The 23,500-nt window shown below is 37.4% G+C and overlaps 1 protein-coding gene across 2 annotated transcripts; it reads right to left on the bottom strand.

Moving 5' to 3' along the window:
• Positions 1–12,044: 12,044 nt before the first annotated feature.
• On the bottom strand, positions 12,045–15,210 carry LOC145125931 (GTP-binding protein-like protein). 2 transcript variants are annotated; one of them, XM_079061336.1, is made up of 11 exons: positions 14,899–15,210; positions 14,334–14,522; positions 14,177–14,230; positions 13,883–13,993; positions 13,660–13,722; positions 13,331–13,585; positions 13,073–13,219; positions 12,953–12,980; positions 12,788–12,858; positions 12,601–12,620; positions 12,045–12,389 (listed from the first exon to the last, which is right to left on the bottom strand). In XM_079061336.1, exons 1-11 carry the CDS (start codon positions 15,103–15,105, stop codon positions 12,386–12,388), a joined length of 1,149 nt encoding a protein of 382 aa, XP_078917462.1. In that variant the 5' UTR covers positions 15,106–15,210; the 3' UTR covers positions 12,045–12,385. The 2 variants fall into 2 exon arrangements, with proteins under 2 accessions (XP_078917462.1, XP_078917460.1); XM_079061334.1 differs by having other exon boundaries at positions 12,601–12,660; positions 14,899–15,209.
• Between the last annotated feature and the right edge of the window lie 8,290 nt (positions 15,211–23,500).

Below are 23,500 nucleotides of genomic sequence, written 5' to 3'. Positions count from 1 at the left end.
ACCATGTTGAGCATTTGGGAAAACATTTTGAATACATACAGCAATTGATGCAGCCCTATCTGTTACCATAGTCAGACCTTCCAAATCACCAATGCATTCATGTAGTTTTTCAAGGATCCATGTCCAAGAATTCGTTGTCTCTTTTGGGCAAATTCCATACCCAATAGGCAATATCTGATTGTTGCCATCCATGGAAACTGCATGCAATATGGTGCCTTTGTATTTTCCCTTCTGATGGACACCATCCATAATAATAACTTTTCTACAAAACCCTCGGAAAGCACGTATCTGCAACAATTACATAAAAAGCATGAAGATATTAACAATTTATTTTGTTTATAAACACTATATATTTACAAAGCTTAAAATTTAATTTATGTATTTACCGTGCATCTGTCACACCCCCGAACCGTCAGAAATAACGGCGGAAACGTTCGGAGGCGGATGACGTTATGCGTGGTATCACAACAGTTGTATCATAGTAAGCAAAGTAAACACAACCATTACATTACAATATGATTATTTACATCTGTTTGAAAACATAGTTTGTACATAAGAGTATATAGCAAAAGTAAAAGACGTGACTCCAAATGCTCCGTCTTCTCCAAAAGTTGATAAAAGTACCTGTCTATTGCTGCCATGAGAATACAAGCAGTTTGAAAGAGTATCAGCATAAAGCTGGTGAGTTCATAAGTATTTAGTTCTGGTGAAAATGTTTCTTTGATCCTTTGAAAAGAGTTTCCCAAGAAAATCATATATTTTCTTATGAAAGATGTTTGATTATCCATTAGTTATTTGTTAAACAGTCCGTTTATGAAAGGTTGAGTTATCCCAGGAAAATCCTACATTTTCCCTAAAAGTTGATGGTTGGTTATCTGTTTCTAGTCTGAGGTGTACAAGTATCTACCATACTTATATCGTTAGACGTAGTTTTCTTGAAAAACCCTGTTAGCTCCCTGTGAGGTGTATTAGCCTTAATACATAACTAAAACTAATAAATAAGTGGTGAACTAAATCCTAAGGGTGTTATTAATACCCTCTAGTAATCGAATCGGTTATTACTTTGAGGTTAGTTCACTTGATTCATTATTACAAAAGTAAATTCCTGTTATCTGGGTTGTGGGTGTCATAACCGTACTTAAACTTGATATGGCACATAGCGGGGCCAGTATCCTTTTATGACTTTGTCACCCGTAGACATGCCGGTCCTACTGTAGCTAGCAGCGAGGTGCGGGATAGTCAGTCCCGTATAGATCTATACACAACAGTCACGCTCTCCCTACAAGAGATTCTGGTTACAAGTGCTAGTCCTACACTCTCGAATTCGGTGGGGAGTGTTACAAAGGACGTGTCCCCAACTTTAGACTAACAATTTACAAGTAATAATACTAAAAATCCTGTTTATAATTTGCATGATATACATTTTATGAAATGATTCACGAGTTCATTACTTTAGTTTGAAAACTGTTTCTACGAGTTGATTTCTTAATCGTTTTGTAAAACTGTTTTCCTGTGTTAAAAGCATTCTAAACATGTAATTATCTTAAGCAAAATAATATAATTTGAGCACAAGTTTCCTTGTACTTTTGCTTGTATTCCCCCCTGAAAACATGAAAAACTCGGAAAAAGCGTAGGGGTATGAACTCACAGTTTGACGTGGGGTTTCGAGTGTAAGTTGCTAGGAATTGCTGAGTGCCAAATAAAGCCTCGGGCACAAACGGATCCTATTTAGCATGTAGAAGTACATATATTTATTAGGTGAGGGCATAATACTATTGTTATGGAAAGAACCACCTTAGGGATTAGAAAACACTTAAAACTAAGTGTTAGAATCACATGTGATTGAAAAGGGGAGTTTGCGGCCGTAATCAGGAGTGTACGGTCAGGGGTTTACGGTCCATGGGTTTACGGTTCCATGGGTTCACGGTCTAATGACCTTACGGTCATAGGGTTTACGATCCATGAGTTTACGGTTTTTGGGTTTACGGCCCATGAGTTTACGGTCATTGAAGGGTGTACGGTCTATGAGTTTACGGTCATTGAAGGGTGTACGGTCTAAGGAGATACACTAGACCGTAAACACCTTTTGTTCATGGAAAAGTGACGATTTCAAGGCAAAACTCAAGAATTCTAACTATATATCAAGGTTGTAGAAATCGCTCGACGTAGGCTAATCGGTGGACTAGGGTCAAGGGATTAATCGGCTAGACGGGGATTAATCGGGTACCATTAATTATTAAAAAATATTAGAAAATTAATAAATATAACATTAATCATAAGAATAAGAACAATTCAAATACATGGTTCTAACTAGATATAAGTATAAGAGGATGATACTTATGATTTGAAGGCAAAGAAAGGTGTTTTCGGTCCAAAACACTAAGATGTTCTTGAGGATTCTTGAAGATCTAGAACAAAAGTGAAATCCATGGATGAATCAAGAGTGAATCATGGATATAGGAAAGATTAACACCCAAAGGAAGGAAATCACTTACATTCTTGAGGATTTCTTGAGCAAACTCGAGAATTGTAAAGAGAGAGAGTAGAGAGAGAAAGCCTTTGAAGCGTGTAAAGGGTGAAATGAAGGCCATATACTCTATATATAGGGTAGAGTTCTCGGTCAAGGGGGTCCACCCGGCACAGACCGTAAACGAGTTTACGGTCTACACGAGTTTACGACCATAAACTCGTTCTGACCGTGAACTCGGCGATTTTCGAGGAAGTTTCAAGTTTTTCGCGTGATTCCCGGTTTATTCCGAATCGTATAGAATTTTAATTATATCCTTAGTCGATTTACTTAACCCAAGAAGTTGACAGAAAAATTTAATAAGATTAAATTTTATTAAGGGAGATGGGTTAAAAATAACGGAAGAAATTTCGGGTTGTCACATCATCCCCCCGTTAGAGGGAATTTCGTCCCGAAATTCAAGAATAATGATACGACTCGCGGATCTAAAAGAGATGGGAGTACTTCTTTTTCCTTAGGTTCTCGTGCTCCCAAGTGAATTCAAGTTCTTGATTGGTATCCCAGGGAACTTTCACTAACCGGATACAACGTTTGTTTCGTGCGCTAGACTTCCTGGTTCCTGAGTTCAATGATTCCTACATGAAGTGTAGATTCTCGTGGAATTTGATATTGTCGAGGGGAATCGCGAGTGTCTCATCGGACAGACACTGATTTGAGTTCAACATGTGAATGACAGAATGTATGTTACTAAGTTCTCTAGGTAACTTGCTAACCCAGTCGGAGGTAATGATTACAGGTATACTATGAAAACGGATTATTGATGTATCTGCTATTCTGATTTGTGAATGATGTGTAGGTTGGGGTTGTCTGGTCACGTTCATCCAACTGGTAGGATGTTCTTTCGTAGTTCTGAGCAATCCTTTGTCCTTGAGTTCATGGTAGGACTCATACCTGGTCCGTCTATCATTGCCTCATGTACACAAGACGTATATAATTAAGATTAATAAGACGATCGGATGGGTGTCACTGCCCCAGGTCCACAACCAAACAAGGAACAGGAGATAGGGCGGAAACACACATTCTAAGTCTGCAGGATCTTAATTATACACCACCCTCGCGTGCACATTTAACATTGATAGGCTAACCGTATGTGTCCCTAGCCTCTGTGCTTGAACTTGACTTGTTGCGGGTGGGGTGTTTCCAAGATGGTCTGTTGAGGGTGCTTAAGGAAGGTTACGGTTGGATACCATACTCCTTGTATAAATACCTTCGAGAGTTTGAGGCGAGCTGGAATTTCGGGGGTTCGCATCTAGTTTATCGTTATGAATGACGAGAGTTTTGCGATCGGACGATTTAAGACAACAGGGTTTGGCAATTCTAGAGAAATTCTGGATAAATCTACGATAATAGCCAGCGAGACCCAAGAATTGATGAATTTCTGTGGGCGTCTTCGGTGCTGACCAGTTCTCTATCGCTTGGATTTTTTAGGGATCCACGTGTATGCCTTCCTCGCTTACCACGTGACCTAGGAAGGTTACTTTTCGAATCCAGAATTCGCACTTGGAGAATTCCGCGTAAAGCTTCTTCGCCCTTAGAGTTTCCAGCAGTAATCTCAAGTGTTGTTTGTGATCTTCCTCGCTTCTGGAATAGACAAGTATATCGTCGATGAACACGATGACGAACTTGTCCAGGAAAGGACGGCACACTCGATTCATCAGGTCCATGAATATTGTCGGTGCGTTGGTTAGACCGAAGGGTATTATTACAAATTCGTAGTGACCATACCGAGTTCGAAATGTTGTCTTAGGAACATCACTCTCATGGACTCGCAGCTGATGGTACCCTGATCTTAGGTCTATTTTGGAGAAGTAGCTGGCTCCTTGAAGGTGATCGAAGAGGTCGTCGATTCGGGGAAGGGGGTAACGGTTTTTTGACAGTGAGTTTGTTCAGTTCGCGGTAATCAATACATGTCCGAAAGGATCCATCCTTCTTTTTCACGAACAAGATCGGGGCTCCCCAGGGTGAGGAACTCGGTCTGATGAATCCTTTGCTGAGCAGCTCATTGAGCTGACTGGATAACTCCTGCATTTCTGTTGGCGCTAGGCGGTATGGGGATTTAGCTACGGGGGTAGCTCCGGGGACTAAGTCGATGCAAAACTCGACTTGGCACTCGGGAGGGATTCCCGGGAGCTCTTCGGGAAAGACATCGGGAAAGTTGCAGACTTCGGGGATGCTCTCGAGGTCTTTAACTTCCTGCTTCTTGTTTATGACGTGGGCTAGGAATGCATGGCACTCCTTTCGTAGAAGTTTTTGGGCTTTGATGCACGAGATGATGTGGAGGTTCGAGCTGAGTTTATCACCATAGATCATGAGGGTTTCACCACAAGGAAGATTGAGACAGATAGCTTTTTCGTAACAAAGGATATCAGCACGATTGGGGCTCAACCAATCCATGCCGACGATGACATCGAAGCTTTTTATGGAAACTGGCATAAGATCGATCGGAAAAGAATGATCGTTTAGGGTAAGGGTACAGCCTACGAACATGTCGTTAGTGCTCTCTTTCTCACCGTTAACCATCTCGACGGTAAATGTTTCGGTTAGAGGTTGGGGTTTATGTTTGAGAATATGTTTGAATCCAAGGCTACCAAAACTTCTCTCAGCACCAGAATCGAAAAGAATGCATGCATAAGAGTTATCAAGGAGGAACGTACCCGAAACAACGGTGGGATCTGCAACTGCCTCCTCTTGGCCCATCGCTAGCACTCTCCCCGTGCTACCAGTTGTTGTTGCCTTGGGGCAGTCTCTCTTGTAGTGCCCGACTTCTCCACAACCATAACAGGCTTGTCCAATGCCTGCTCCAAGGGCCTGGCTAGTGGGTTGGACTTGTGTCTTGCAGCCTCGAGCTGTGTGGCCCTTCTTGCCACAATTGTTGCACGACATCTCCCGGCATTGTCCCTGATGATGATAGTTGCACTTGTTGCACAGAGGTAGCTTCCCATCATAGCGACTGGGGTTTGTTGGAGTAATGGGGACTGTAGCAGGGGTAGTAGCAGCGTGGACTGCCACAGTTTGTTGTTTCTTGGAGGGCTCCTGAGAGGGCTAGCCCTTGCGCTTGTTCCAAAATCTCTTCTTCCCACTACCTTCCTCATGTGGTTCAGAAACAGCTGTCAACTCATCAAGATCGACTCCATGATCGATCAGAGTCTGCGCCAGACACTTGGCGCTATCAAATGTAACTGGCCGAGCAGCCAAAACATTTCCTTTGGTTGGTTGTGTCAGTCCCCAAATGCATCTCTCAATCTTTTTGCTTTCCGGGGAGACCATACCCGGGCAAAGAAGTGCTAGATCTTCAAATCTGGAAGTGTAGGCAGCAATGTCGGAACCCTTCATCTTCAAGTTCCATAGCTCATGCTCTAGTTTCTGCATCTCACCCTGTGGGCAGTACTCAGCAAGCATGAGCTCTTTCAAGCTCTCCCGCCCCATAGCATTGGCTATCGGTAGGGTTAGGGATTTGACCCGACCATTCCACCAGGTCAGTGCTCTGTTGGCGAAAGTGCAAGCGGCGAATTTCACCTTGCTGGCTTCGGGACAAGAGCAAATTTAGAAGATAGACTCGATCTTTTTGAACCATCGAGTCAGGGCAATAACACCTCCATTGTCGTCGAAGGATGTGGGTTTTGCATTCATGAAGTCTTTATAGGAGCACTCCTTCTGGTGTCCCTGACTCCCTTCATGATTCTGGCGATGAGTACCACCTCCCGGCCCGCCAAATCCGCCAGGATTAATCTGTGACATCGCGGCTGCCACAGCAGCAGTAACAGCTGCCTGGAACATAGCAGGATCGAACTGAGGAGGTGGCGGTGTCGGGTCTGTTGGGGGATTGTTGTTCTTTTTGCTGGGTCTTTTCTTTGGAGGCATCTTGTTCTAAAAATAATCGGGAAGAAGAGGATGATAAGTCCCCCAGGATTTGAATATAGAGATATGAAACAAGATATATCTCGATATGATAGCTAGAGTGTTCTACTAAGCGATAAACAAGAAAAAGCTACCAATGCAAATAAGTTATCGCTAAAAGGAATGAGTAGCAACACTTGGAAGTGAATTTTCTGCAATGCATTTGACTCTCGTAAAATACTCCTATAGTATTGATACTTGGTAAGTTTTAGGCCTGCTGCAACACCACAGTCACTCCCAAGCACATGTTGGTCATGTCTCGAATAAATATAGTTAATCAGGCTATATTGACCCTAGACATGATTACATAACTGCCCAGGTTTAACCGCAGTGTCCAACATCCAAATACTTTTGTTTTGTTCTACCCATAAAACTGTTTCTGGTATGTAGATATACTTGTATACTTTTCGTAAAAATACTTATATTTTAAAAGCATACTTTTAGTTCAGAGCACTTCAGCTCCTTAGTGTTTATAGTTGTATACCATGTAAGGTTCGGTATACTTAGTTCACTATAAACAATAGCTCTGATACCAATCTGTCACACCCCCGAACCATCAGAAATAACAGCGGAAACGTTCGGAGGCGGATGACGTTATGCGTGGTATCACAACAGTTGTATCATAGTAAGCAAAGTAAACACAACCATTACATTACAATATGATTATTTACATCTGTTTGAAAACATAGTTTGTACATAAGAGTATATAGCAAAAGTAAAAGACGTGACTCCAAATGCTCCGTCTTCTCCAAAAGTTGATAAAAGTACCTGTCTATTGCTGCCATGAGAATACAAGCAGTTTGAAAGAGTATCAGCATAAAGCTGGTGAGTTCATAAGTATTTAGTTCTGGTGAAAATGTTTCTTTGATCCTTTGAAAAGTGTTTCCCAAGAAAATCCTATATTTTCTTATGAAAAATGTTTGATTATCCATTAGTTATTTGTTAAACAGTCCGTTTATGAAAGGTTGAGTTATCCCAGGAAAATCCTACATTTTCCCTAAAAGTTGATGGTTGGTTATCTGTTTCTAGTCTGAGGTGTACAAGTATCTATCATACTTATATCGTTAGACTTAGTTTTCTTGAAAAACCCTGTTAGCTCCCTGTGAGGTGTATTAGCCTTAATACATAAATAAAACTAATAAATAAGTGGTGAACTAAATCCTAAGGGTGTTATTAATACCCTCTAGTAATCGAATCGGTTATTACTTTGAGGTTAGTTCACTTGATTCATTATTACAAAAGTAAATTCATGTTATCTGGGTTGTGGGTGTCATAACCGTACTTAAACTTGATATGGCACGTAGCGGGGCCAGTATCCTTTTATGACTTTGTCACCCGTAGACATGCCGGTCCCACTGTAGCTAGCAGCGAGGTGCGGGATAGTCAGTCCCGTATAGATCTATACACAACAGTCACGCTCTCCCTACAAGAGATTCTGGTTACAAGTGCTAGTCCTACACTCTCGAATTCGGTGGGGAGTGTTACAAAGGACGTGTCCCCAACTTTAGACTAACAATTTACAAGTAATAATACTAAAAATCCTGTTTATAATTTGCATGATATACATTTTATGAAATGATTCACGAGTTCATTACTTTAGTTTGAAAACTGTTTCTACGAGTTGATTTCTTAATCGTTTTGTAAAACTGTTTTCCTGTGTTAAAAGCATTCTAAACATGTAATTATCTTAAGCAAAATAATATAATTTGAGCACAAGTTTCCTTGTACTTTTGCTTGTATTCCCCCCCTGAAAACATGAAAAACTCGGAAAAAGCGTAGGGGTATGAACTCACAGTTTGACGTGGGGTTTCGAGTGTAAGTTGCTAGGAATTGTTGAGTGTCAAATAAAGCCTCGGGCACAAACGGATCCTATTTAGCATGTAGAAGTACATATATGTATTAGGTGAGGGCATAATACTATTGTTATGGAAAGAACCACCTTAGGGATTAGAAAACACTTAAAACTAAGTGTTAGAATCACATGTGATTGAAAAGGGGAGTTTGCGGCCGTAATCAGGAGTGTACGGTCAGGGGTTTACGGTTCATGGGTTTACGGTTCCATGGGTTCACGGTCTAATGACCTTACGGTCATAGGGTTTACGGTCCATGAGTTTACGGTCTTTGGGTTTATGGCCCATGACTTTACGGTCATTAAAGGGTGTACGGTCTATGAGTTTATGGTCATTGAAGGGTGTACGGTCTAAGGAGATACACTAGACCGTAAACACCTTTTGTTCATGGAAAAGTGACGATTTCAAGGCAAACCTCAAGAATTCTAACTAGATATAAGTATAAGAGGATGATACTTATGATTTGAAGGCAAAGAAAGGTGTTTTCGGTCCAAAACACTAAGATGTTCTTGAGGATTCTTGAAGATCTAGAACAAAAGTGAAATCCATGGATGAATCAAGAGTGAATCATGGATATAGGAAAGATTAACACCCAAAGGAAGGAAATCACTTACATTCTTGAGGATTTCTTGAGCAAACTCGAGAATTGTAAAGAGAGAGAGTAGAGAGAGAAAGCCTTTGAAGCGTGTAAAGGGTGAAATGAAGGCCATATACTCTATATATAGGGTAGAGTTCTCGGTCAAGGGGGTCCACCCGGCACCGACCGTAAACGGGTTTACGGTCTACACGAGTTTACGACCGTAAACTCGTTCTGACCGTGAACTCGGCAATTTTCGAGGAAGTTTCAAGTTTTTCGCGTGATTCCCGGTTTATTCCGAATCGTATAGAATTTTAATTATATCCCTAGTTGATTTACTTAACCCAAGAATTTGACGGAAAAATTTAATAAGATTAAATTTTAGTAAGGGAGATGGGTTAAAAATAACGGAAGAAATTTCGGGTTGTCACAGCAGACAATAGCGAAAAAACAATACTCGAAGCGATCCTCCAAATCAATTTGTATGTACGCCACAATCCTAGGATTATGTTTCTTCAAGTTGTGAAAATAAACTACAAGTTTGGAGAAACTTTCTTCGGGGGTCCTCGTCATCAATCCCATAGCAAATTCTCTAGCATGTCACGCTTGTGAATAGTTCAAATTAAATAGCAACACATTCATATCTCTAATAATATCTTTAGGCCTCCAAACTCTCAAACTACCTTGACCCATAATGTCATGGATTATGGTTCCCACAACTCCACTAGTTGCTTTCCTATGATTTGGGTGTATAAGTAATGAAGAACATGTGTGCTCCTCATTAAAAGTCTTAATTTCAAACATTTTAGTTCCTTTTAATGACAGTTGCATATAAACGCCAATGACAGTTTTCTTGCAAACAAACAACCTCGTATCGAGATTTGCTTGATTTTTTAACCTTAATCTGAAACTTTTCTTTAACCGCTTTGAATTTAACAGAAGTTGTTAGGTCTTTTTTGGTGTTATAGGTTTGATTCACAAATATTTTATCATTCGGACCTAAGCTGTGAAATGGTCCAGGTTCAAGAATAGGTTCTGGACAATCACGAATAGGAGGAATACAATCCCAGGGATTAAAAGCAATTTTCTGTTGCGTGTACTCATCTTCCAACCAACCTTCATTTGATTTTTCTTCAGATAATTGATCATCAAAATCAGGTACTTCTCCAAACTCAAATAAATTTTGTTGTTCTATTTCTGGCATGTGCAAATTTGGTTCATTATCATTATCTGATAAAAAGTTATCGTTATCTGATACAAACTTATCAACAACTGAAGCTTTCTTCTCATAACTCACTCCCATGTCATTTCATCGTCCCCTGGACCGGTTTCCACCATATTGTCTATCTCCACGACCTCTACTACTTTTTGCTCCAATAAACTGGCTTTTCACCACTGGCTGTTCTTCAACTTCTTCGCCTAACACCGATAAATACAAATGCACTTTCTGCTTTGTTTCAAACATTACATGTTTCAGGTGATCTACATCTGATTCATCTACAAGCTCCATGACATACCCACACTTCGGGTGTTTAAAAGACAAAGATATATGACTATTGAAAACATCGGCCTTATTTCTAACCATTTGTAATAACATCTGATGGTCAAAGTTAGGAGGAAGATTTAAATCATAGTTTTTCACATTATTTCCATTAACTGAGCCACAACCCTCCCGTACAAAGAATAATAAAACTCATTTTTACAAAACTCTCTCTACAAAGATAACGAAAAAATGACTTCTACTTGTTAAAGCATTCACAAAATTGAAAAAAAAAACAAAAAACAAAAACAAAAAAAAAAGTCGTTTCTGGTCACTAAAAAGACATATAAAACGAAAAAAAATCGTATACAATCGGAAATTATTGCTTAAACACAACTAAAACTAGCATTTTCACAGAAAATTAATAAGATCCGCAGAGGTGTTCACATATCTGCAGAGATGGAGCAACGACCTCTTCTTCAGAACATTAGTGCGATCCGCAGGGAGGATATGCGATCCGCAGAGACGCCTCTGCGGGTCTTGTGAACCCCGGGAAAAAAAGTTGTCGTTTAGCAGATCCGCAGAACTGTTCTCTATTCCTCAGAAGTTTTAACGGATCCGCACTGCGAATCTTGTGGTCATTCTACAAAAGATTGATTTTTATGGTCAAAAGGTTCAAACATCCCCAATTTTAGTTATTTAACGAAAATTCTCACATTTAATTTACTTTAACTTGGTAATTAATAAAATATTTTTGAAGGTTCACTTTCAAGTACAAAACTATACATTATTTATTTACTTTGGGTACCTCCTAAAAAGGAGTAGTAAAGAGAGATTTTTTTGAATCCCATTAAAACAAATTAGCAATGACAAAAAAGAATGTACAATGCCATGTGGCAGCTTCCTACCTAGCTAGGTCTTATGAATGCCTAAATTGCATATGCGCCGTTCATCCCTACCGGTTAATAAATAAGTCAAAAAAATAAAAGAAAGTAAAGTTCTATAAGAAAAAGTGCAATTATTTTAGTGAGCAGTCGATGAGCATGAGCAATAATGTTAGGATTGATTAAATTTGAATGGCGGTTTCTGCCCATCACCGGGAAACAAGGGCCTCCCACATAAAACTTGGATAGTACCATGAGATACACACAAAATATACACATACACTTTTCTTATTTTTTCTTTCTTTTTAGCAAAAAGGACGTATCTTCTTTAACCTTCATTACAATACAACCCGCATATTTTGTTCTAACTTCTAACAAAAAAGTTAGAATCCAACCAACCCGACAAAATGTATGGTAACTTGGAAATGTTTCATCTAATTCAACTCTAAGTCTTAACAAAATAAAAACAATTCATGTTTGACTTGGTGACTTGTACAACTCAAAACATTATTCAATCCTTTTCTAAATTCAAAATATAAAAGTAGCTTGGTTGGGTTGTGTGGTGTTGTGGCCCATTGATGTTGTTGTCAAATGCCCCCAAAAGATATACAATAAATAGTACCCTACTACTGGGTGAGAATAAACATCAAAATGCATAAACAGTTTTTGACAAAAAAAATCTAGTATATATATATTTATATACAAGTTGACACTCCATCTCCACATAAAGGAAAAAACTAGGAGTTTGATGTTTCATAAGGTAGCTTCTAAGTCACTAAGTGTGTGATTAGAAGCAATAGCAATACCCAACCCATCATAATTAGAATAATGGCAACAAACAGAAACAGTTTATAGTTGAAAACATCAACAACTATGAGTATTTGTAGCACAATTTTTTATATCAAGAATATTTTTACTCCAACATCATGCTGATTGATGGTGTTCCTTCTCTATACTTTGTAATTTGATAATGAAAGAACAAAGTGTATGGGGAAGTAAAAGTATGAAACATGGCGTCATAACTTAGCATTACTTGAACAAAATTGTATATGTTGAACAAGTTTTGAAGAGCCTGAGTGTGTGACTTGACATCCATCCATCATCATCAGACGTTAAAGCGGAACAACATTACATCACCCTCTTGTACAACATAGTCTTTTCCCTCCGACCTCAACTGCATATGCCATGTGTTAACATTGTTAGGTTAGGTCTAATACACATAAAAACAAATACTATCATATTATATGGATAATGGATATCAACATAACATTCTAGATCTAGTTTACGCTTTTTGCTTCTAATTGCTTTCAAATGTTGTAATCTTGGACGTCTTTAATATGGATGAGAGAAAAGTCACAGAGATCTAAATTGGGGAATCAACTTACAACTCCTTTTTCTCTCGCAGCTGACAATGAACCAGCAGCAACGAAATCATTATAAGCCACCTGACATAATAATAATAATAATAATAATAATAATAATAATAATAATAATAATAATAAATATTATTAACATATAACAAGATACAGGGTGGTTTGAAAAGGTATTCAATTCATTTGCCAACACACTCACTGTTTCTGCTCGGATGAAACCTTTCTCAAAGTCAGAGTGGATAACCCCTGCAGCCTGTGGTGCAGTCATTCCTAACACATCAAATGCTAATTCCATTAGTCACTTTTACCACAAAATTAATAATATTCAAACACAAACTTCATATATACTGACAGTAACTCAAACCTGCATGAATGGTCCATGCTTTGGTTTCCTGCAAAAAAGATTTGAAAATTTCTTTAATATGTAAAATGCACACAAACCTTTCAAAAATAAAAAAAAAAAATACATTTCAGCTTTCCACACCTTCTCTCCAGAGGTGAAATATGTACGTAAGCCAAGAAGGTTATATGTGGCCCGGATAAGATTTCCAAGCCCACTCTCATCTACACCAAGAGATGTCAAAAACTCTATTCTTTCTTCTGATGGGAGTTCTGTTAGCTCTGACTCCACCTGCAATTAAAAGTTTAAAAAAATAAAAACCCAACCCTATTTTTATTTTTACTAGAAACTAGAAAAAAAGATTGTTTTATTGGATAAATGTAGCAAGGTTACTTTCAGTACCTGAGCAGAGACAGTGACTATTCCAGACTGTAACTCAGAAGCAAGTTCCATGACATTTTTGACATGAGGATTATTCTCAGGTGAAGCTAAATCAGACTCTGCAACATTTGCCACATAAATCACAGGCTTCATTGTAAGTAAACAAAGATGATTTATAGACTCCTTTTCAAACTCTGTTAAGCCAACTGATCTTGCTGGTTTACCACCCAATAGGGCTTCCTGTATTCTTTCCAGGGCTGACTTTTCTGCCTCCTCCTGAAATCCATCAACTCAACTCATCCAACACTTGCAACAAGAATTACGTACCAAATACCAATCACCACTCTTACCTTTGCTTTCACTTGTGAATTATTAGATTTGCTCTTTTTCAGTTTCTCTATTCTTTTTTCAATCTGCATTTCTTTTCCATCAGTTTAGTTCAATTCCATCAGTTCACCTTATTATACAATACTACAACTATATCATCATACAACTTGATCTGTCTTTACAATTTACAAAATTTTTTGATGAATATAAGAAGACCTTTAGAAACAGACTGTGATAGAAGAATACCTGGTCTAAATCTGAGAATGCTAGCTCTAAGTTGATGACATCAATGTCTGACTTGGGATCAACTTGCCCACTTACATGAACAATGTCATTGTCCTCAAAACAACGTACAACCTTGACACAGGTAAATCAGAGTTTCAGAACAACAAATATGATACTTGCAGGTTTAGGTTGGGACATAACTCATAAAAGAATATGTATGCAAGTAATTGATTCATCAATGATCATGAAAGTGGAAAAAAGAAGTACAAATTGTATGCTAGAGAGAGCTAAAGATAATTCAGATGAGCAACAAACCTGAAGAATGGAGTCCACTTCACGTATGTGTGACAAAAATTTATTACCCAATCCCTGTGGCCAAAGATTGAGAAAGGATATGTGTTAACAAATAAATGGAAGGAGTTTAAATTCTGAATCTGTAGAGAGAAAGTAAGAGGGTTGTAAATAAATAAACCTCTCCTTGACTAGCTCCCTTCACCAACCCAGCAATATCTACAAATTCTATAGATGCTGGAACCGATTTTTGAGACTTGCTGAGATTAGAGAGTACTTGGAGGCGTGAATCAGGAACAGCAACAATTCCAACATTTGGTTCAATTGTACAAAATGGAAAATTAGCAGCCTGAGCTTTTCCATTCTCAACCTATACAAAGTAGATCACGGAAATCAATGTTGAACTTGTCCAGTATCATGTAACTGAATTTGAATTAGCCAAATTAAAGTCAGAAAATTTAAGGTAATATCCCATTTAGGACTTGACAGGGTATGATATGGCATTGCTAGTGTGCTAGTGTTCCTAGAACACAAGTGATGCATTCAACCAGAGGCCTTGTTTAGGAAGATACAACTTCAATCACCTTCGGTTCTAAACTCTTTATTTATCTATTATCCACTAAAGAGAATCGTCAGTGACATATTTCAAATACGAAATGCATATGTAAATACGAGTTTTTATCAATTTCGTATTCCAAGGTTGGATTCGATAGAGCAGAAAATGTGAATTGAATGAAGAGACTTACAACGGCGTTGAATAGAGTAGATTTTCCAACATTAGGGAGACCGACAATTCCAGCTTTCAAGCTCATGCTTATCTTGGAATTTGAAGAGAAACGCCGACGGAAGCCAATGGAAAGAGAGGTCTCCGAGAAACAATTAGAAGACGACCTGGTCAAGAAGGAGGACTTCAATGGAAGTGCAACTATATGGTGGCATGCTATCCTTGCCATTTCTGCACAGTTGATGCGAATGCGAGAGAAGTGGGGTTTATCTGGGAAATATGATTATGAGGGGGAGGTTGCAAAAGCCTCTGCAATAGGGTTTTACTACCAAGGAGAACCTTTACATTTCTATCGTTAAATGCACTTCTATTTTTAATTTTAGGAAAATGGGTCGGTAACAAAGTATTAGGTAAAATAATAATAATAATAATAATAATAATAATAACAACAACAACAACAACAACAACAACGACTTAAAAGGGTAATATAATTTTTTGATTTGTAGACATTTGGTTACTGAGTTTTTTATTTTTTGTCCACATTTACCCCTTCAACTTGTTAAATTGTACACATTCAGTCCTTATGACCAATTATTCCAGGTTAGCCGGAAAAAATAACTTAATAAAGTAATATATTTCTCATTTTGTACACATTTACTCCTTAATATTTTTATACACATTTACTCCTTAATATTTCTGTACACATTTAGTCCATAATATTTTTTTGTTTCAAAATAAGTCTTTTTTGTTTTTGTACCCATTCAGTACTTATAAATGATTTCTTTATGTTTTTCTCACGACATCTTACGTGGGACAATCATTGATGAGGTGTTTAGGGCTGTTGATGCTTATATCCATCGCGATCTCGACAGCTTGGTTGCGTAGGTCTTGTGGTTTTGCTTAAGTCTTATGTTCTGAACGTCGTAACTTCTTCATACGATATCAGATTTTAACGATATTTATATCCATGTGTTTGTTTGTTGAGTCTACTACAACTTTCGTTAAGATTACTCTCGTTAAAATGTAATATATTTTTACTTACGATTTTATAAATATTAAAAATAAAAAAAATAAAAAAATAAAAAAAATTCATACATGCATTCATAAAACATGTATGGATATAAAGATCGTAAGTAAAAATATATTACTTTTTAACGGGAGTAATCTAAACAAAAGTTGTAGAAGACTAAACTACGAACGGATAGATATAAAGATCGTTAAAATTTGAGATCGTATGAAGAAGTTATGACGTTCAAAACACATGACCTAAGCAACCAAGTAGTCGAAATCGCGATGGACATAAGCATCAAAAGCCCCAAACACCTCATTAATGATTTTCTCACGTAAGATGTCGTGAGAAAAAACTAAAGAAATCATTCATAAGTACTGAATGAGTACAAAAACAAAAATTACTTATTTTGCAACAAAAAAATATTAAGGACTAAATGTGTACAAAAATATTAAGGATTAAATGTGTACAATGTAAGAAATATATTACCCTATTAAGTCATTTTTACCGGCTAACCTGGAGTAGCCAGTCATAATGGCTGAATGTGTATAGTTTAACAAGTTGAAGGGGTAAATATGGACAATAATAAAACTCAGTGACCAAATGTGTACAAATCGAAAAATATATTACCCTTTTAAATCATTATCCCTAAAAAAAGATGAAACTGTAAGATTGGTCCTTGTGGTATTCAAAAAAATCTTGGATATGGTCCAAAAAGTTTCCAATTAGCATGGAAAGTCCAAAATCAAAGCTTTTCTGGGTTTTTGGTCCATGATACACTTGAAAAGTCGATTTTTGCTCTTTTCATTTCTTTTTTCTATTTTCTTTATTTATTTTGGTATTTAAAAATAGAAAAAATCTCTCTCTCTCTCTCTCTCTCTCTCTCTCTCTCTTTCTCTCTCTCTCTCTCCAACATAGGGAATCACTTGAGATAATCCAAAAAAATATCAAAATAATCTTCCACTTGAGATAATCCAAAATCCTTCTGTGACAACCCGTAAATTTCTATCTTGTAAAGTCAATCCAATCAACCAAAAGTCAGGCTTATTTCTATTACCTTTTATCCTTGTTAAGGTTCATTTTAATGAGTTCTAAGCCCAGTACACTTATGGATTAGATGTTGAGAAGTGTTAGCTTAGGATTAGAGGAATGAAATCGTTCCGGAAAACCCATCAAAGAGCGTTCACGGCCGTGAACCCAAGGGTGGCCGTGAACCCCTCCCACATATATACCTTTCTTCCATTTATTCCTCACTTCTCCTTCCCTTGGCCGCAAACAACCCATTTCTCTCTCAAGTATCATCCACAAACACTTCAATCTTTCACTCTTAAAACACCCCTTTCATTAGATAATCCATAGAAGCTTGCTAGGATCTTCAAACACTTGCCAAAACACCTAGATCTTCAAGTGTTCTTCACATTTGGGTCGTGAACCCTTCAAGATTGGGCCGTGAACACCAAGTGGGCCGTGAACCACTCATCAAGTTGGGCCGTGAAACCAACTTGGGCCGTGAACCATTCATCCATTTGGGTCGTGAACTCCATTGGGCCGTGAACTATCCTTCATTTGGGTCGTGAACACCCAATCAACCTCCTAACTAGTTTCCAACACTTCTTTAGTGAGTTATCTTTGCATCCTAGCCTGTTTCCCAATCACCTTTGTAGTTAGATTTGCTAATTACATGCCTATATGTATCAATATGTGTCATTTAGGACTCGTTTGTGTCTCGGGACTTCATCCGTGGAACTTCTCATCCTTATGCGAATCTTCAATTGAATCACCCACATAAGGTGAGTTCATACCCCTATAATCAATCTTTTAAATGTTTTAAATGCTTTTAAGGGGGGGGGGGGGGAATACAAGTTGAACACAATGATAATTGTGTAAATGTTATATGTGATAAACATCATTTTAAAGGATTTCTTATGTGTTTATAAGTGATCAAATCATTTCAAAAACTCTTTTAAAGTTATGCTACTTTATTGTTTATAAAACTCTGTTTTTAAAGTACAATCATAACTCAGTAGATAATCGAGTCTTTTCTACAAAACAGATACAGTTCAAGTAAACATACTAGTAAACTATAATAGGTATAGTTTAGGGGTTCAGTTCATACTATCACTAGTACAGGGTGGAACATACTATAACTAGAACAGGGAGGAACATACTATAACTAGTACAGGGAGGAACATACTATAACAAGTTCAGGGAGGAACATACTATAACAAGAACAAGATAACAATAATGTGAAACCACTACTTCACGACTTAGCAATATACTTGTTATGTCGCGTTTTGTAACCAGAGTCTCCTGGAGGGAGAACGTGAGTTTGTGTATAGATCTATATGGGATTGACACCCCACACCTTGCTGCTAGCTACAGTGGGACTTGCAAGTCTACGAGTGACAAATGTCATACCATTTTCGACGTCTATGGAGCGTCGTGTTTTATACTAGTCAAATCGAGTATCGTTATAACCTCATCAAATTTTAACCTTAATTAAACTTATTGGTTTTAAGGTAGTTAGTACTTCAATAGTTATTTTATACAATACTACTGTATACTTTCATTTTCCCATTACATCCATATAGTGATATTCTCACATAAAAGGTAATGCAAACTATTTTCTAGTAAAGATAGTTATAAACTAGGAAAAACTTACATCATTACAAACGACAAGTAGAACAGTCGAGTCTTAATACATTCAGCTAGGAGGGGGCCTATAATGCTAACTTTATGATTTCTCGGTAGATACATCAGGGATATAAATTAATCGGGTCCGGTAGACAGTAGAATGTGTGATTTCCGCTTCATTTCCTGTTCCTTGTTTGGTTGTGGGCTTAGAGCAGATTCACCCAATCTACTTTCTATTCGATCTTAGCTATATATATATATATATATATATATATATATATATATATATATATATATATATATATATATATATATATATTTCGTATACACCAAGTAATCATAAGGAGTACCAGGTATGGGTAAGGTCATAGTATACAAATTAAATACACCGTTTTCTAGTAGAAAAACATACTTTTCAGATAGAACATTTAGTAGGCTAAACTAGAAACTTACCAGTAAAGGGTTTAATTCATTTTATTAAACCGGTATAACTTAAAGGACCTTTAGTGGTTAATTCTATAATATCTTAGTTTACACATCAGGGTTATATATAATTAATATCCGATAGGTAGTTGGATGTGTGCTTTCTGCCTTACTTCCTGTTCCTTGTTTGGTTGTGGGCTTAGGGCAGATTCACCCAGTTAACTGTCCGTTCGATATTAGATTATATATAGCTAGTATAAACTAAGTGATTATAGAAGGAACTATTGTGGTTACCATTTTTACTAAAGGAAATAAGGGTTTTTCTTAAAGAATGTTTTCATCAAATATAAAGGAACTATTACAGTTAACTCCGTGAGTACCAAATGAATACGCCAGGGTTATATACAACGAAGATCTAACAAACAATGGGATGTGTGACTTCCGCCTCATTTCTTGTTCCTTGTTTGGTTGTGGGCTTAGGGCAGATTCACACAATCGATTGTCTGTTTACTTTGGGTTTTATATAACTTGTATCCATTGAGTACTCATCAAAGGGATTGTAGAGCTATTTTTACTTATCTTTCATCATATCAGAAAATATAGGATTTTCTGGAGGAACAGGCAAACTTTTCTAAAAGAACTTACAACTTACTTTACATCACTAAAATACTTATGAACTCGCCAGCTTAAATGCTGATCTACTCTTTCAAAATAACTTGTATTCTCAGGAAACTAATAGACAGGTACGTGCACTGGGATTCAGGAGATGGAGCATAGTAGCTTCATGTCTTGTTTTGTTATTTACTTTTAGAGTCTATCTTATGTGAACCACATACTTTGTAAACACTTTCATATTAATGAAATGGTTGTTTGTTACTTTGATTACTATGATGCATGTGTTGTGATACTAAACATGACGTCCTCCGCCCCCCGAACGTTTCTGACATTCCGGTTTGGGGGTGTGACACCTTCTCAGGAGAGTTCCTTAGCAAAATGAAAGTGAGTTCTGAAACCCTTCACAGTGGCGGCGACGATTTTCAGATCTGAAAGTCGACATGAAGATTTGTGTTGCTCTCCAGATCTACCTCTGCCTGCCATGGAAGTTTTCGATCTGAACAAGTTGCCTCCGGGGACGAACATGTTTGAGCACTTAAATGGCAACAAACAATGGTCCGAGCCCTTGATTTTTTGGAAAAAAATAGGTGGTCTGAGCCCTTTCATCGGATGTGATGGTTCACAGAAGATAGTGGAGTCGTTTGGGTATAGATCTAAAGCATTTCGGCAACATTGTAACTCGAGGATCGTAGATCTGTGTAGGGTGTTCACGAAGAAGGTTAGAGTGATAGATCTGCCTAGGGTTTTCATGAAGCTAGGCGACGGCGAAACCCGAATCTAGTCGAAGAAGAAAGATGATGGTGGCGGTGAGGAGCTGGAGCTCTAGAGACGTTAGTTGCTATTGGTACGACAAACAAGGACGCCGATGTAACCCGATCTGTTTCTTTGTGGCTGAAGAGATGGTCGGTGGAGTTTCTAACGAGAATGACATGGTGGTCGGTCTAGGTGGTCGTGGGTATCAGCAGCCAGTAATGGTGGTGGTGGTGTTTTCTCTATGTTACCAAAATGGGTATGAGAGAGAGAGAGTGCGAGAGAGAGGGAGGGAGTTGGGTGAGATTTTATTTTTCATTTTTTATTTTTAATTATTTAAATACCAAAATAAATAAAGAAAATAGAAAAAGGAAATGAAAATGGTAAAATCTACTTTTCAAGTGTATCAGGGACCAAAAACTCAGAAAAACTTTGATTTTGGACATTCCATGCAAGTTGGAAACTTTTTGGACCCTATCCAAAGTTTTTTGAATACCACAATGACCAATCTTGCAATTTTGTCTAAAAAAACTACTGGAATCGTTTAGAAATATCAAAAAAAAAAGTATGTACAGTATTGGAATCGTCTTAACTATGTATAGTATATCAACTTAAATAAAACCCACAACGAAAATAAATAATAAAATCCACTTAAAAAATTTATGTATAGTATAACAAAGTATTGGAAAATGAGTCGGTAAATCCGTATTAATTACCATGGACGTGGGTCGCATGCGAACGCAATATATATATATATATATATATATATATATGGCTTTCATTAGATATATAGAAGTATAGAACTTACGATACTACTACACAGTTTTGATGGATATCGTAAATTTTAAATATACTTTCTTTTCCTATTTTCATATTTATTAGCTTCAATCTTGAGTGGCTATACCGGTAAGAACAAGGTTATATTATTAGCTAAAATCTTTAATATCTTTTCATTGTTGCACAATTGGTCCTTTGACTTAATTTAAAGTCACACAACCTAAAAATTGTTTTCTTAATATTAACCATCCGTTTACTTCAGGAATCCATTTACTTCAGGAATCTACGGGAATAGCCAAAGCTCTGGTAGCAAAAAATGGATATGAATTGAATTCAAATCAAAATTAAGGTACTTTACTTATATACTTTTATTTGTAAATAAGAAACCAAATCACAAATCTTTTCGGGCTCATTTAATAATTTTTTTAACAGTTCGGCCTAGAAATAGCTAACATTTTGGGTCCTTTTCTCAGGATACACTGGTATCCTGCAGCAAGTGAGATTTCTTCATTTTTATTCTCAACAATAGTTGTTTTTTCCCATTAAGTCTAGTGTGGATAAAGTATTATACACATAAGGTTGGTTTGTTTTGTAGAATGAATAAACCATTATAATCATGCAAAATGACCATGTTACCATTGCATTCAAAAAACCAAATTTCACAATATTCATCATTTTTAACATGAGGAGTTTGATTGGAAAGTATGTTACTATTTCTTATATTTAGCACTTAAAAATTCAATTGTTTTTGCACCAATAAGCGTACATATTGCTATAATCTACATGAATGGTTCCTTTTAGACTATCTCCAACCCATCTCCATTTTTTCCTCCATAAATGGAGTAAAAAATGAGGTAAATAGTATTTCATCTCCAACCCTACTCTATTTTCTATCCCATTTTTTACCCGAAAAAGTATATTCCTAAAATATTTCATTTTTATAACTTATATATCTTATCAAATACACCCTCTACTAATTAGATTTTAACAATTATATATTATATTTTCTTCATTACAAAAATATTACAAATTATATTATCATCAATAAAATGTTTATATATAAGAAATTTAAATTAATTATTACTTTATTATAAATAATTATTAAATAATTAAGATTATATTTATAATAAATATATCAAGATCACGATCATATTTGATTACTATATTTTATAAATTATGTTACCATGTTTCAAGTCTTTATTATATATTTAATTTTTTGTAACATCCGGATTTTCAGGTATCATAAATTGAGTATTTATTTTGAGTCAAGGAGGGGGACTCGACGAGTTGACGCCTAGACTCGTCGAGTAGGATCGCGACTGCTGACTAGGATAAATGAATGGACTCAACGAGTTGGAGGGTCGACTCGACGAGTCCGCCCTGTGGACAGGAACCCTAAATCTTTGGGCATGTGCCCTATTTAAGGGTCCTTATGGTCTTCATTTGCGGCCACCCTTTCAGAGAAAAGAACCCTAGCATATTTGAGCGTGTGTAGTAAGAGAGAGAGCCATCTTGAACCATTTGTTGTAAGTTTGCTAAGGAGGAGAAGTGATCCAACAAGAAGGACTAAAGGAGGTTGTTGTTCTGAGACTTTCAAGCAAGGAGGCTTCACTTTGAGGTAGCAATTCGGCCCTTTTCTTCTTTATTGTGTAGGCTTCTTGAATCAAGGGTTTCTTTACCCTTTCTTGAGTTGGAATAAGAGCTTAAGAGGTCCCAATGTGAAATAGACCTTAGATCTGGACCTTGAGAGGTCCAGAGAGCCCCAAGCATCCAGCTTTATGCATTCCCTTTTTAGGTTTTGGATCATGGTTGTCATATTAGGGCTAATTCATCAAATAGAGCCATATGAGTGTTGCATGAACGTAAAGCTCAGACCTTTACGTGACTTTTGGGTGTTAGAAGGCCAGATCTATAGGCTAGAGAAACAGATCTGACCTCAAAAGGTCGTTTGAGCATTCTCATGGAAGAAACTCGTCGAGTCCATGAACGGACTCGACGAGTCGGATCGTGTTGCACCACGATTTGTGATCAGTGGTAACTCGTCGAGAGAAAGGTTAACTCGACGAGTCGAGTGAGGCCTTAGGAGGATTCGGAGGACACGCATGGACTCGCCGAGTCACCCGAGTGCACTCGACGAGTCTGGTCAAAGTTGGACCGTAGACTGGGGTTGACTTTTAGGGTTTGGTCAACATTTGGACATTGGATCATTGGAGGGGTAAAATGGTTTTTTCCCCTTCTGAGAGAATATAGGGAGGGACTAGTCTAGCCTTTGAGAGTCGTATTAATTAGAGATAATTACTTTATGTGATTAGGCGGAGGCTAGATCAGATATTCGAGTTCGAGACTTTCCGAGATTACCCGAGGTGAGTCTTCTCACTATACATTTACCTAGAGTGGTAACTATGTGCAGAACGGA

This window comes from Lactuca virosa, chromosome 7, assembly GCF_052849685.1.
Source record: "Lactuca virosa cultivar CGN04683 chromosome 7, Lactuca_virosa_CGN04683_v6, whole genome shotgun sequence".
Taxonomy (NCBI): Eukaryota; Viridiplantae; Streptophyta; class Magnoliopsida; order Asterales; family Asteraceae; genus Lactuca; species Lactuca virosa.
Note: the sequence above shows the minus strand (reverse complement) of the source record. Positions and strands in the feature narration are given on the sequence as shown.